At 38.7% G+C, this 14413-nt stretch overlaps 3 protein-coding genes across 5 annotated transcripts; 1 reads left to right on the top strand and 2 right to left on the bottom strand.

Annotated features, from left to right (window-relative positions):
* The first annotated feature begins 1269 nt into the window (after nucleotides 1-1269).
* LOC126603833 (RNA-binding protein 1-like) lies at nucleotides 1270-4265 on the top strand. 3 transcript variants are annotated; one of them, XR_007616408.1, is made up of 7 exons: nucleotides 1270-1642; nucleotides 1908-2032; nucleotides 2387-2684; nucleotides 2803-2864; nucleotides 3043-3124; nucleotides 3387-3635; nucleotides 3792-4265. XR_007616408.1 is itself a non-coding variant. In XM_050270823.1 (6 exons), the coding sequence occupies exons 1-6, from the start codon at nucleotides 1600-1602 to the stop codon at nucleotides 3500-3502; spliced, it is 726 nt and encodes a 241-aa protein (XP_050126780.1). In that variant the 5' UTR covers nucleotides 1270-1599; the 3' UTR covers nucleotides 3503-3746. The 3 variants fall into 3 exon arrangements, 1 of the variants encoding a protein (XP_050126780.1); XR_007616409.1 differs by having other exon boundaries at nucleotides 3387-3562; XM_050270823.1 differs by lacking the exon at nucleotides 3792-4265 and having other exon boundaries at nucleotides 3387-3746.
* On the bottom strand, nucleotides 4139-6106 carry LOC126603832 (protein ANTAGONIST OF LIKE HETEROCHROMATIN PROTEIN 1-like). Its single transcript, XM_050270822.1, has one exon. It carries the CDS (start codon nucleotides 5947-5949, stop codon nucleotides 4432-4434), a length of 1518 nt encoding a protein of 505 aa, XP_050126779.1. The 5' UTR covers nucleotides 5950-6106; the 3' UTR covers nucleotides 4139-4431.
* A 4728-nt stretch (nucleotides 6107-10834) lies between these two features.
* LOC126603366 (peptidyl-prolyl cis-trans isomerase CYP57) lies at nucleotides 10835-14228 on the bottom strand. Its single transcript, XM_050270186.1, has 10 exons — nucleotides 13838-14228; nucleotides 13457-13635; nucleotides 13261-13362; nucleotides 13047-13153; nucleotides 12730-12871; nucleotides 12322-12547; nucleotides 12139-12178; nucleotides 11858-12053; nucleotides 11495-11635; nucleotides 10835-11333 (listed from the first exon to the last, which is right to left on the bottom strand). The coding sequence occupies exons 1-10, from the start codon at nucleotides 14055-14057 to the stop codon at nucleotides 11193-11195; spliced, it is 1494 nt and encodes a 497-aa protein (XP_050126143.1). The 5' UTR covers nucleotides 14058-14228; the 3' UTR covers nucleotides 10835-11192.
* Between the last annotated feature and the right edge of the window lie 185 nt (nucleotides 14229-14413).

Consider the following 14413-nt stretch of genomic DNA (forward strand, 5'->3'; position numbering starts at 1 on the left):
TTAAATAAACATGCTAAATTTTGAATAAAATTACTAACATCACGTATCGGTATCTCTGTGCGGGAGTTGGACCTCTCTAATAGCGGCTCCTATATTTGGTTGTGATTGGGGCGTGAAGTGCACTTGCAAGTAAAGGGACGTGGATTTGTTGGACGCCCAGGTCAGTGATGTAGCGGCTCTGCTTAAACACCCTGGACCTCGTTTTGTAATTACCGGGGAGATTCAATCCCCTGCGGACAGGTCTAGAATCAGAGAACCACTGTTTTTAACTCTTTTGTCTTTGTGGGTGATTTGGTCAAGGGCATTTGACGGTAATAATTTAGCATGAATAATTCTACGATATGATGACTGGGTAAATAACCCCATAAATACAGAATCTAGGTTTAAATTGAGATTTGAAGTAAAGTAAACAGAAATTACCATGTATATAGACATATTATTACCACATCAAAAAGATAACACAGATACAGATGAAATGTAGTAAGTTGCATATGATCGGATAATTTAGTGATAAATTTGTATGATTGGAGAATGCCTCGAGTTTGACTCACACGTATACGATCATATATTTGTAGTGACTGGCGAGTATAACAAACTCATCTTTTTTATGAACAAAGTGGTCCAAGGCCAAAGGAAAGGTTCAAATTGACAAGTTGAGTTTGGGTCAGGAGTAACAACCGTACACATAGGTATTTCAATTAATCGGATTTTGGTTCGAATAAACTGTAATAAACCAAATATGAAGGATGTTTTAGTTTAGTAATATAATTATAGATATATGACTTCTTAATTTCAGATGATACATGGTTCAAAAAAAAAAATTAAGATGATACAATATTTATAATAGATATATAGGGTTTGACAAAATCCGTATGTGGCAGAATCCTAAAATATTCTAAAATAATACAATAAAAAGTTACATTCGTATAATAACTTAGAAGATTCTGAATTAACTAAATCTATTCTAACACTCCCCTTCAAACTGGACGAGCCTCGTCGAACGAGTTTGAAGCAACGAACACCACAACGAGGCTGATGGAGAGCTTTGGTAAACAGGTCAGCAAGTTATCAATTGAAGAAACATAACAAATTGGACGACTGCCATGGGCCTTTTTCACGAACAAAATGATAATTAAATTAAATATGCGTGAGTACAAGTAAGATAAACAAGATTAAAAGAAAGATAAGTGGCAGTAATGTTGTCACGATAAAGTAAAACAATAAATGACACCCGAACCCCAAGCTCTTGTAGAATGTAACAAATCCATGTGTCTCGGTCTCGGCACACGCATAAGCAAGAGATTGATATTCCGATCTAACACTAGAACGAAATAATATAATCATCATCTGACAATCAGATTTAATTCAATAAACATGTTCTCGGCCGTCAAGATAGTGTAACCCGATCCAAACCGATCCGGTCTAGAGGTCCACTTACGGGCATCCCGACCATTACAAGCCAAAACTTACGGCGTTTCGACCTGGGATGCGCCAATTCGGTACTGTAAACTTGCGAAGTGCAAACCAAACTAAACGCAAGGGGGTTTTAATTAGTAAAGAAGTCGATCTCAGCCGAACCAGGTGGTAAAAGAAGAAGACATGGGCGATCCGTACCGTATATACTTCACCCCGCCCGAAATAGGTTCTCTCTTTTTCCCTAACCCTAATTCCACAATCTCGAAATTTTCAATTTTCCCGAACAATTGCATTCAATTTTCACTCACTTTCCCGCATTTTCTCAGCATCCAAACAGAAATTTTATTACTTTTTCATCACTCTTAGGTGGTTTATAATTCATGCTTGATTGGAAAGTTTGTGTGTTTCTTAATTATACGGTATAACTGTTAAATACAAGATTAAGGAAATTGGTAAATGATTGATGGGTGGATTATATTGTATTGTGACAGACAGTGTTGCAAGGCCAAGCTTTCCTGGCTACTTGTCGTCGGAAACACCCTCATTGCTATTCAACCCAACGATTCCTTCTACCGATACGCAGCGGAGTTATGCTTCCGATTTTCTGCAGAGAGATGTAAGACACTAACTTTTATGAGTTGCTATAGGGACTTGTTTGTGACTGCTTCGGTAGGAATCACATGTGCTCGTTAGCGCTTTTGCTAGAAGTGCTTTTATTAGAAACACGTCAAAATTTTTATTAAAATCTTAAGTGCTTCTTGGAAAAAGAACTTTCAGTAGAAGTGCTTTATGACCCATAAATGCTTTTAAGTTTAATCTCCCAAAGGCATTCAGAAGCGGTTTTCGTTGTAAAAAATCGAGTTTAGCCTTCCGGAAACAGTCCCAGACAAGCCCCAAGTATATGATAATGTTCATGTGTTAATGTATATGAATTATTATGAAGGAATTGTGGTCTTTGATCTGATTGCAGATAAGATCAATGACTACTGGCGCATATGCTGTAGATGATGCTGTGGGTCTTCGGTCTCGTCCTGAACCGGTTCTTGGTGCAACAGCAAGAGCTAGCACAACGGGTTATTCATCGCTTTTAGAAGTTCCGAGACTGGAAGTTTCTGCAGTAAGCATTAGTCCAAATCTTCCTGCAGACATAAATTTAGAAAGGCCGGCTGGCTCTTCGAGAAATGCTGATGGTCTTCCTGTGAAAGGGGAATCAAATGTTTTGTTTGTCGATGGACTTCCCACTGACTGTACCCGAAGAGAAGTAGGCCGTATCCTTTTACTTCTAACCGTAGATTCAGAGTTTATTGAAATGGAAATGATCGTCGCTGAAATATGCTTATTATACTGCTTTGTTCTGTCATTTAAAAACCTTGACTTGCAACGAAGATATATTCCGTCCATTTATTGGCTTTAAAGAAATCAAAGTCATTCACAAGGAGCCTAGACGTGTAAGCCTTCTTATCTTTCTACTTCTGTTGAGTAACCTTCATAGACCTCATTGCAGACAAGCTACGTGTGATCAAAGTCATTCACACAGTTATTTGTTGTTATTTCTATCAACGTCCTCGTACTTTACTTTTGTTGGAGCTTCCCTCAGTGTTTACTAGACCTTTACATGAACTGCAGAGTGGAGATAAGGCTATGGTTCTGTGCTTTGTAGAGTTTGCTGATGCGAAGTGTGCTCTGACTGCTATGGAAGCTCTTCAAGGTATTACATGAGCAATTAACCATGATCTATCCATGTACGGCATAAATGTGAAATCAATATTCCAGTTATCAATATACCATAGACCTCTATAACCAAATTTTTTAAGGAAATTGTACGTTATATTCAGAAACCGATTATGTAACTAACCTTTTATGGTTTAGAATCCCGTTTAACGGACTGAGTTAATTGATAAAGCTTCATTGTGTCTAGTAATTTGAGGAAACTCATCACTTATCAACCTATGCAATGCGGACGCATGCAGGGTACAAGTTTGATAACAAGAAACCCGAGTCCCCTGCATTGAAGATCCATTTTGCACATTTTCCATTCAGTCTACCAGATGATGGCAATGAACAAAGAATTGGAATCCCGCGGTGACAGAAAAATGGCCTGAGATGAAATCTGCGGCTTGCTGGAACCTGTTTCGTGATGTTTTCGGCAGGTCTCAACTTACTATTTGTATACTGTGATGCTTTCAGTGACGTCATTGGGCTATAATACTGTTCGAAAGGTAAGTGTTAAGCATGGAAAATGCCTCCTACTTCGGGGAACTCATAGCTGGTCTTAATGACAATGACTTGATATCATAAAAAAATTAAACGTCGTTTTGCCCTCGATTTAACTATTACAGATTCTTAAACTAAATAGACTAGTACAAATTGATTAGGAGAAAACAACCTACAAAGTTGGTGCGAAGCGGGCGAGAATCTTGCATACAACCAGGGATGCGACGAAGCATTATAGGAATTCTCACGCCTGGTGGAATGAGACATGAGATGAACCGTAGGGCTATTGAACTAGGGCAGTTCTCACGCCTGGTGGAATCAGCGAGGTCGGTATGTACTCAAATATAGATGTTCTCACACTTTTGTGACAGGTCTCGAACGAATAGAGTGGTCAAACAACTCTACCAAAGTTTTTCTCGTGAGACAGGTCATCCAATGAAAAGAGTTCACATTAAAAATACTAAAGGGAGTACACTGAACTCATGATGCAAGATACAAGGATGGAAAATCACGCAAAATAAATAATTTATGTTCTCTTATATGGCAATTGGAGTGTAATCTCATGCTACAGCACTGTGTTTCTGTGTTCTTGATGTATATAACTTAGCCTATAAAAAGACTACTACAAAATACAATTCATCCATTTGTGTAGAGGGGCAAAGTATACCTTTTACAGAGAGCCCCCCCTTACACACAAATTACAACCAATAACCAAAAGAATAATAATTTTGAGAATCTCTGCTTCTTGCATTGCACGTGTCAGATTGCGATTTGCAAATGTAACGAGCCGAGCGGTGTGACCTAAAGGAAACTAGTGCCCGCCAGGCCATGGTGCAATAGATTATGGGCAATGGCATCCCTAGCCTTCATCGAGCTCGTCGACCTAAGAGCGACCTCCGGGACCATCTCGTCGTCGATGAGCTCGAACCGGAGCTCGGGCTCCATCTCCTCATTCCTCAACTCACAAATGTTGTGCAAAACACAGCACGCCCCGAGAACCACCGGCAAGTCCTGCAGCTTCACCTCCGTCCTCTTCTGCAAGCAAAACCACCTTCCCTTCAACCTAGCAAACGCATCTCTGGCCACATTCTGAATCTCCCCAATCTTCTCGTTGAAAGCGTGCTGGGTCCACGTTAGGTTCTGCTGGGTGTAAGGCACCAGCACCCAGTCCATCAAAGGGTACCCAGCACCCCCAACAATCCACACGTTCTTCAGCAAACCGTTATTAGCCCTCTGATTTAACGCCGATTTCTCCAGCACCTGATCATCCGGCATTGATCCTGGCCATCCGATGCACACATCGGCAAAAACGCCTTTGGGGTCCACCACGCCCTGCACAGTAATCGAGTACGAAGTCTTCTGGTTCCTCTCCGTGTGCCGTTTATTGAAATATGCAGCAACGCTGACTTTGGGTGCGATGATGGGTATATGCGTAGTGTACATAGACCCAGCAACGTTTGGAATTCCCGAAATACCCTCGAACTCGTCTTTAATTTTCCTCGCCGCGCTCTCCTCCGGCCACTGCAGGTACTTGGGCATCAGCACCGTCCGGATCGCGGAGCAGACCTCAAGGACGAGCTTGTGGCAGGTCGAGATGCCGAGTCCGAATCGTTTCGACACGAGGCGGAGCGGGTCGCCGGTGGCCAGCCGCCAAAGGCACACCGCCACTCTCTGTCGCACCGGAATCGCGTTCCGCAGCGTCGTGTCCTCCTTCGCGATGGCGGAGTTGAGCTCCTCGCATATTAAATCGAACGTGGACTTCCCCATCCGAAACGCCTTTTTGAATTCCGAATCCGGAAAATCCGGCTGGTTGCACTCGTCCCACCACGCTTTCGACCTGTCCTTGACCCACAGCCGCCGATGGTGACCCGACCCGACTCCCGGCTTACCTTTTTCGACTCCATCAGCTTCCGCCGACACCGCCGCCGTCACCACCACCGCACAGGCGGCGCTTCTTGATTTTCTCCGCTTCATCGTTTCGGATTCTTCCACCTCCGAGTAGCACTCCTGCAAATCGGAGTAGTACTCCAGCATGGCCTTGTTCCTCTCCTTGTGCGTCTCTTCTATTAACGACGCGTCGTCATTCGATGCCCTGTCGTGGTCGCGCTCGTCCTGCTTCTCCTGCTCTTCGAGCAACGACAAGGAGGCGATTATTCCCTTGAGGTCCTTCTTCTTCTTCTCGCCGCCGCCGGTGTCTCTACGACGCCGCTTCTTGGCGCTTCCGTTCTCGTTCATTTGCGTGTGTAGAGAGTTCTGGAGGAAGGTGTAGACGGTGGCGTGGTCTTCAGCTGCTGGGTCTGTTTGGAGGTCGAGTTTCATATAAGGTGAGATTTGCAGACAACAACCATAACAAGGAAATTGAGGAAGAAGCAGCAGCAAAATAGTAAAAAAAGAGGAGAAAAGGTGTTTGGCTTTTTTGAAATATGAAATATGCAAGTGTGAACGCGTAGATTGACAAGTTGAGAAAATGTGGAGAGGAAGGAAGAGGATCTGTATTATTTGTATAAATACGACTTATACGTCCCTACCTGTTCCCATTACAATAAGAATATAAGTCCAACGCTGATACATACAGATGAGGGAGATGGAGGGATGGATCATCTATCACTGTAATGATTAACAAGTTAAGTAATATTTAATTACGAGTAATACATTTTTTTCAAAACGGAATTAAATAATAGTTTCGTCAAAACAGTTTTTTTTTTTTTTTAAGTCGGAAAGTCTTACCGATACATCTCAGTCTCATCTTGATTAATGTTATGTGTTCTACAATGTCACAGATCGAACACATGACGTATAATTCATATTAAACAACTACTAGACTACTTCGTGGTGGATTTAGCAGTTCTAGAACCATCAGTGATGCATGAACCCATGGATCCCCTTGTAACTTTTTTGGAAATACTACCTAAATGGTTTTTCTTTCTCGTTAACTTTGAGTAATACTTTGATCTTTACATGTAGTAAATTTACGAGATCAGGTTGCATTCGGTGTAACATAAATGAACAATTAGGATTTAAAGAAATAAATTCTATATATTCAAGAGTTTCGCTGAAATAAAACATTTGTTGTGTATATTAATGTGTCAATATATTATTGAATTATTTATTGTAAATGGCCATATACTAAAGTAGTAAAGAGATGAGTTATTTTTTTACTATAGCATGAGTTCGAACTCGATCAGCTCTTTAATCTAAAATCTAATATAATGAATTTATTATCTGACAAAAAAAAAAACTAAACCAAGGAGTAGCCTTTTAATTGAATGTTAATTAAAGATGAGTGGAAACACTTGTAAAATGCCTAGAAAGTGGATTACAAAATAATTAATTAATGGGGAAGGACTGAAAGAACATGGCGTGTACGAAAACCGTTGACTGGGGGGACGCTGTGTGTGAAACGTGTATAAGAAAAGGCGCGGGGGTGTAAAGGTGGCAGGTGTGAACGCGGGTTTAAGGATTGTGGCGGTGGTCGGTAGGTTTATGACGGTGACATTGGGATTACCTGCCGACCTTTTTTTTAATATTATTTATTTTCTCTTTCATTTTTGGGTTTAAAGGGGTGTGATTGGAATGTTACTTTGCTGGAATAAAAGAACACCAAACTCGTGCCTTTTTCACAATTTTCACCAATCTTTTGGAAAATGCGTGTGTTGGCCATGAGAAATGGGATCATCAATTTCGTGGGCCAGCCAGATATTCTGACGTGAGTAATGTTAGGTAGATTAATTTTTAAAACATAATTTATAAATTATGTTCTGTATATTAATAAAAAATAAACACGTTAATCAATATTTAAATAATAATTTAATCATCAACAGTCACGTCGTGTGGTTTGCAAGAGAAGAGAAATGTAAGGAGACCCTCTCAAATGAGACTTTTGATGGACTCTCTATCACCCCTTATTGTTTAAAATTAATTATCGCGTTAACATTATAAAATATTGTACTAAAAACATGAGGTGCCCAGAAATTTCATGGAGTCTAGTCTTATGGAGAAATGCTAAGGATATTCACTCAAAGTTGGACTTTCTGTCACCTCATGTTTTAACATGAAATTCCATGCTAATATTATAAAATATTATGCAAAAAACATGATGGGAAGATAATCTATGAAGAGTTCCACTTTAAAAACATCCTTAACATTTTCTGATTTACAAAATATTGTTTAAATATCTAATTTTCCCGATACTACTCTTCAAATGTAAACAAAATGTACAGCTGATTGATTAAAGCAGTGTTCACATTAAGTTATGACATACGCAATTCGAATGCGACTACACAAAACATGGATTTGGATCCTCTATTGAGCTAATGGAGAGGATCCAAATCCACAAAACATGTATCGTGCTTTTGTGCGGTTGATTTTATTCATTGTGTGGTCAGGCTTTTATAAGTCATGTCGTGCTACATAGATGTGCATGGTTAATTGGGGAATTCAGTTGCATGAATGATTGAGAGTTGTCATTGACAATCAAACTAAAGCCTTACATTTAATATAAAAAAAAAGCAAAACAGTGTTTATGTCATATCCTAATATCCTATCGTTTAGTTATTAGTTACATTTTCCACGAATATGAATTTCCAAGAAAAGCAAAGTTATACATCCCATAATATGAAGATTGGTTTGGACCAAGGTCTAAAATATCGCTGATTTCGGAAATATCGGTAGTCTAAAAACATGGAAATTTCGATGGAAATATCGGGATATTATCGATATCGATAAAAATTGAATAAAACCCACAGAAATTGTAAGAAAAACTTGGAAATTTTTATTGAAACTTTGCAGGATGTTTATTTAGTCAATTATCTATTAGTTTATCACAAAAAATTAGAAGGAAATGCATTGCATGATGGATTTAACTGATTTAAGTTGATTATATAGCGAGCTGACAAACATTGTGAGTTTATAAAATATGTAGTAATTAATGAAAGAAGTTTAAACACACCATAATCATTTATATATAATGAATTAGTACAATATTTTACACTTTATACATTGCATGGTAAGATACATGAGTGACTTAGTATCACATAAAGTTCCTATGAGGTTCAAAATTTTCCCTATCTTCATCATCTCTATGTGTAGAGTAAGTGTATTGTGAAGAGTAGTCATCAAATGATAAATCCCCAAAATAGTTTTGCGTGTAATTGTTAACATGCCACTCGTATGAAACCAACCATCACTACTTTTTGTCTTGTCAAAAGTTGTCAAAAGTTGGCCCGTTTGGGGGATTTATATTATATATATATATATATATATATATATATATTATATTATATTATGTAACTTATCATAACACACACACACCACTGCACACACACACACCGACACACACACACACACTGAATTATTATGTTTATTTTATCAATATTATCCCGATATTACCAATATTACCAATATTATCTCGATATTAATGATATTACCGATATTACCGATATTATCGATATTATCCTGATATATTGATGAAAATAAGGTGGATACGTGTGAAAATATCCCCCTCTTAAAAAAAACAATATTATCGGCGAAATATCGCCGATAATATCGATATTTAAGACCTTGGTTTGGACTAGAGTTATTGCTTGTCCTACAAGATTAGAAGAAATGGAACTTTAACGAAAAACTATCGGTACTGTTCATTTTAACGAAAAATCATATTTTTACATTAAAAAATTAATCATGATACTATTCACTTTACCTTTTATTTTGTCATTATCGTTAAAATTCAAAATTTTCAAACCCTTTTTATTAGTTATTCTTAAAAGAAAAAACGGCATAAGCTTTTCAAACTCTTCTTTACTCTTTTGGATTAGCTACCAAGTTCTTAGCGTATATTTATTTCTCTTGTATTTAATAATTTTAATTTTTGGAACATTGAACGCATAGTACAAATATATACAGTTGGCTAGGGCCCCACAAGCTAGCAAATTCAACAATGTACACGAAATTTAGATTTTTTCCGAATCTTGTAGTTTAGAAATTTAAACTGTTCAAAAGAGGGAGAGAAATCCAAACCCTCACTTTGTGTGAAGTGTACTGGTGAGATTGGCTAAGGAAAGTTGTAAGATTTGAAATGAATGGTCTGGATCTCTTGATTCATAAACTCCTGAACACAAAATTCAGAAAGGATCTGAATTCAACATACACTAACTTTTGACCACATTTAAATTTGGTTACAATTTAAATCTTTTTTCATGGGTAGTAAAGTAACATGAAATTGCTAAATTTCCCAAGGAAAAACAAAATTTGACACAAAAATTATAAACAACAGATTGTCAGTTGTATTTGACCAAAAAAAAACAAAGATTGTACGTTGTAAGAAAAAGGCGGTCCAACTAAGGAACATTGAGGGAGGACATGTTCCAACATTGTACTCTTCTAAGATTCTTGTTCACATTCAACATCCAACAATGGATTGGTAATTACGTTGGCGACCATTGCCTTAACCAACTTTCTTTTCTTGTTCAAAGTAACGCCCTCGTCCTTGAAGTTTGAACGGAGTTTCACTTTAATTTTCCTAATTTTAATTGCCGCAATTAGTTTATGTAATTTAATAATTGCCTCAGCTTAAGAACAATGGTGTGACAACTTATATAACTAGAAATTGAAAGACGTGTGTGACATTCTTACACCTATAAATTAATAAATCTAAATTGTTGTCCTTCAATTACAACAATTAGTAAATTACAAAGGTTCAAATCACGATAATCAAACTCCTAAGCATCGAAATGAAACTTTATCCAAATTACGAGATTTTTTCAGTGTGCTAAAAATACAATCCAGTAAACCAAGTGTCATAATCCAGTTAGAATATATTGTTATAAGTTTCCAGTCAATTATGACTACAGTCGGTGCATTGTTGCAAATGCAAAGAAACAAGACATGGCTTTTGCAAGTTGGTAGGTCTAACAATGTTTACCTGGTCAAACATCGCTGATATTTCTTTGATTCTTGTTGCCAAAGCAGGTGTCAGATGTTTGATATATCATACATACATTTACGTCTGCGTCTAGAACCTTTGAAAATGTTAAGCCTGCAAAATTGGAAATGACTTGCTAGGACACCACCGTGTCGGTTTTTTAAGCCAATAACCAACTGCCACGTGGCAAAACTAGCTCCGTGATAATGCGTTATTTGATTTAAAAAACCACCGCAATGACATCCCGAATGCAGGCAAATAGATGAGAGAGAAACAAATTTGACCTAGCTTAACAAGAAACTTGTGCATTTGATTTTCTTACAACTGCCTCGTTAAGAATTTAAGACTTGTTTGAGGTATATACAAAGAGAAATACATCAAAACTGTCTAACCTAATATTAAGCAGAAAATATTACAGTAGGTGACGGCAGCGAAAGCACCAGCTACAATACAGAGGAATACATATGCAGAATCATGCCTTCGGCTGCTCTGGTAGGTCAGATGACCCATAGAGGTGTGAGATGAACTGTTGTCGAACAATGTGGCTCAAGATTTCAGCGGGCAGGCAGCGTAGCAAAGACAACGGGATGAGTTCTCATAGCTTCGGTTCGGTCTCAAATATTAGGACATGGCAGAGATGAGATCAAGTAAGGGATTTGCCAGCCCATTCTAGCTCTCGTCGCTTTTGCTTGGCTTGCAACCGGTTAAACTTCTCTTTCCCCTTCTCCAAAAGAGGGTCATGCACGACGTAGTCATTTAGGTCCTCACTGCGAGACATGTGATCCTGCAATGATTTACAGGAAAATTTAAGCCATGGGGAAGCACAAATTAGATAAATAGCAAACTGATATTTGTTCGAAGAAATGAGGAGGGGAGATAGTAGCTAGTTACTGTTATATTACTCCAATGAAATGGCATAAATACATATGAACCTATGAATCTTACCTTCCCTTTCTCAGGAGCAAATTTTAACGGAACTGATTTCCAATCGGATAAGTCTTCATCTTTGCCACCTCCAGATTCAATACCTGGGGCTGTGCCCTTTTCGAATACTCCCTTCTTAAACTTCTCAAGTTTTGCGAGAACCTAAAAGCATCCAATCCATAAAAACATGGTTATAAATTCACACAAAGTATCTTCTAAAAAAAAAAACCACAAAATAAACGGGTTTTGACATTTTTTACTAACTACTTTATAAATAGAATAAAAAAGTGAATCACTTGGCCTACTCCCAGGGCTGAAGGGAAGGCAGGGGAGTAAAGAGGTAAATCGAGAAAACAATACATAAAAAGGGCCAATAACACATACTTCATCTTCTCGTCCTTGATTTCTACGCTTCCTCTGTTTCTGCAATTGTCTTCCTCTTTCAGCTTCACCCAGCAACTGTAAGTCTGCATCAGCATTTGCCATGCGCTCAGCTCTTGCCTCGGATCCTATCCCTTTTTTCTTCAAGGACAGCTTATCCACCTTTTGTTGATCATCATCAATGATTTCAACATTGGACCTGGCAAAAAGGAGATGAAGAGATTATTGTGAAGATATTTCAGATGTTTTGTCTCTGTGACACTGTCTGAATTCAAAATGTTTACCTTGATGTAGGTATTTCATGCCGCTTTGGGCTAGATCTCCCTGCATATGGATGTGACAAGTTAAGAAAATGGACATAATATTATTAGGGCAGTACAAAGCATTGTCAAATTATACGGCAACCAATCATGCATTAATTATTCCCAATCAGGAGAAAATATAATACACCAAGGAGAATTAAATACCATTCTTCAGCTTTGGCTTTGGTGGGAGATCTCCCAAATCCGTTCGTTTCTTGAGTATTTGCTGGCGCATTCTTGCATCAAAGTTGGCCTCATCATCATCATCATCATCGCTATGATCAAGGGTATTATAAAATTTGGACTCTGAGTCTTTCTTGGGCTCTTCTTTCTTGGAGCTTAGAGCTTCTCTGACAGATAACTGTACATGCCTTGTTTTGGCATCAATGTTCTGCGTACAAAAACATTTGTCAAAGATAAGTCCCTTGGATTATCAATTTCTAAGTGAGAAAGACCGGAACATGCATATGTAGATTACCGATCACACTAAAAAAAAACAAATGGGCCTAAATTAGCAAAATTGCAACAGTTTTATATAAACAAGGCATCACAAAAAGGACACCTGATAATTACCGATTCATTAAAAGGAACTTCGTCCTTCAGAAGACGAGGATCATCCAATACATCGTGGCTGCTCTTGATTTTGGTCTTTACAGCTGCCAACTCTCTCTCCTCTTCTTCAGCTTCTTCTCCAAATGAAAGCAAGTTCAGCCTTCTGCATTTTTTAAACAAACCATGCACATAAGATACCGAAGAAGTGTAGTGACAGTTTAGATAACATATATCATGGCATAATACATTTTCTTTTCACAGACACAGGTGTACAAAAACAAAGTAACATTCACACAAACGCACACGAACACATTCCTTCAGGCAAGGAAGAAGCTTACTTTACAGCTTTCTTCTTTGTGTCTTTGTTGTCAGTATCATTTGTGGATTCCTTCGAAGGCTTTGCACGTACCCTTGGAACAATATCATCAAAGGGATTCCATAACACCTAAAACACAGATTTTGACAGCAAAAATAAAATAGAACAGGAAAAAAATCACATAAGCATATAGAAAGAGGAAAGCTTAAGGTTACTCAAGGACCAGGTTTAGCTACCTCTACTGATAGTATCCTTGGGGGTGGTTCCAAAGGCCGATCCTCCTTGTCAGTTTCGAGTTCACCCAACCGCACAAGATTATAGATTGAATCCCCAGTCACCTGAAAAACAATACAAACAACAAAAGAATGAGTTCGGTTCCTTGGTCTTCTATAAAGCTAAACTGCCAGTGCCGGAATTGAAGTTAATCATCACCTTTCCGAAGATGGTATGCTTCTTGTCAAGCCAATCACTCCGATCCAAGTTCATGAAAAACTGGCTCCCATTCGAATTGGGTGTACCGGCATTTGCACAAGCAACTAAACCCCTATGCTTGAATCTCAAACGCGAATGAAACTCATCAGGAAAAACACCACCGTAAATACTCTCACCCCCTGCAAAAATGCACCCAACAATTCAAGTTCAAAATTTCAAAATCCTAAATCCGAAGTAACCCAGATCACTATACTAATTCCTGAACCGAAATTCTCATTCTTTTTAGCAATTACCCAACTCAAGTTCAAAATCCAAAACTGAAGTAACCCAGAGAACAATACAAATCCACGAACCGAAATTCTCAATCTTTTTTTAAATTACCTGTGCCGGTGCCGGTGGGGTCGCCGCCCTGAACCAGAAAGCCTTTGATTATGCGGTGGAAGATGGTGTTGTCGTAGTATCCTTCGAGGCAGAGCTGGACGAAGTTCCTGACGGCCTTCGGGGCTTCTTTGGGCCAGAGCTCCACGTCCAGCGGCCCGTGCGTCGTTTGCAGCACCACCTTCCCCTTCGTCGGCGGCTCCAATACGTATATCGACGACATTGCTCACGGACTGAGGCGCTGCAGGAGATTTGAGTCCACTGGGGATTTGGGAATTCGATTGTTATCTGAGTATTTCTGGTTGGCTAATTGGGGGAGAAGGGTTTTTCTTTTTCGATTCCGCCGGTTGGTGACGACGTCGTTCTGGTGATATTTTGGCTTTTGGCTTCCGCGGATCCGCGGGCCTGAGATTTGGTACCCTTTGGAGAAGTTGGTATTTCGAAAAAATAATTTACTCGTTCACGTGTTAATATGTCATTAAGCTTTAGTGTAGAAGAAAAATTTATATGAAACTGAGGGTGTCATTTGGCAATGTGATAAAAAAAGTAAATCGAAAAAATATCATGTTTGATAAAAAA

The sequence above is a fragment of the Malus sylvestris genome, chromosome 15 (genome assembly GCF_916048215.2).
Source record: "Malus sylvestris chromosome 15, drMalSylv7.2, whole genome shotgun sequence".
NCBI classification, from domain to species: Eukaryota; Viridiplantae; Streptophyta; class Magnoliopsida; order Rosales; family Rosaceae; genus Malus; species Malus sylvestris.

Excerpts from the sequence above, each read along its gene's own strand:
- LOC126603366 (XM_050270186.1), bottom strand. The coding sequence starts at position 14,057 with ATGTCGTCGATATACGTATTGGAGCCGCCGACGAAGGGGAAGGTGGTG. Across the intron at positions 12,179-12,321 it reads AAAGCCAAAGCTGAAGAATG|GGAGATCTAGCCCAAAGCGG; the intron begins GTATTTAATTCT and ends ATCCATATGCAG. Across the intron at positions 12,054-12,138 it reads CATGAAATACCTACATCAAG|GTCCAATGTTGAAATCATTG; the intron begins GTAAACATTTTG and ends CCTTTTTGCCAG.
- LOC126603832 (XM_050270822.1), bottom strand. The coding sequence starts at position 5,949 with ATGAAACTCGACCTCCAAACAGACCCAGCAGCTGAAGACCACGCCACC.
- LOC126603833 (XM_050270823.1), top strand. The coding sequence starts at position 1,600 with ATGGGCGATCCGTACCGTATATACTTCACCCCGCCCGAAATAG. Across the intron at positions 1,643-1,907 it reads CTTCACCCCGCCCGAAATAG|ACAGTGTTGCAAGGCCAAGC; the intron begins GTTCTCTCTTTT and ends GTATTGTGACAG. Across the intron at positions 2,685-2,802 it reads TACCCGAAGAGAAGTAGGCC|ATATATTCCGTCCATTTATT; the intron begins GTATCCTTTTAC and ends CTTGCAACGAAG.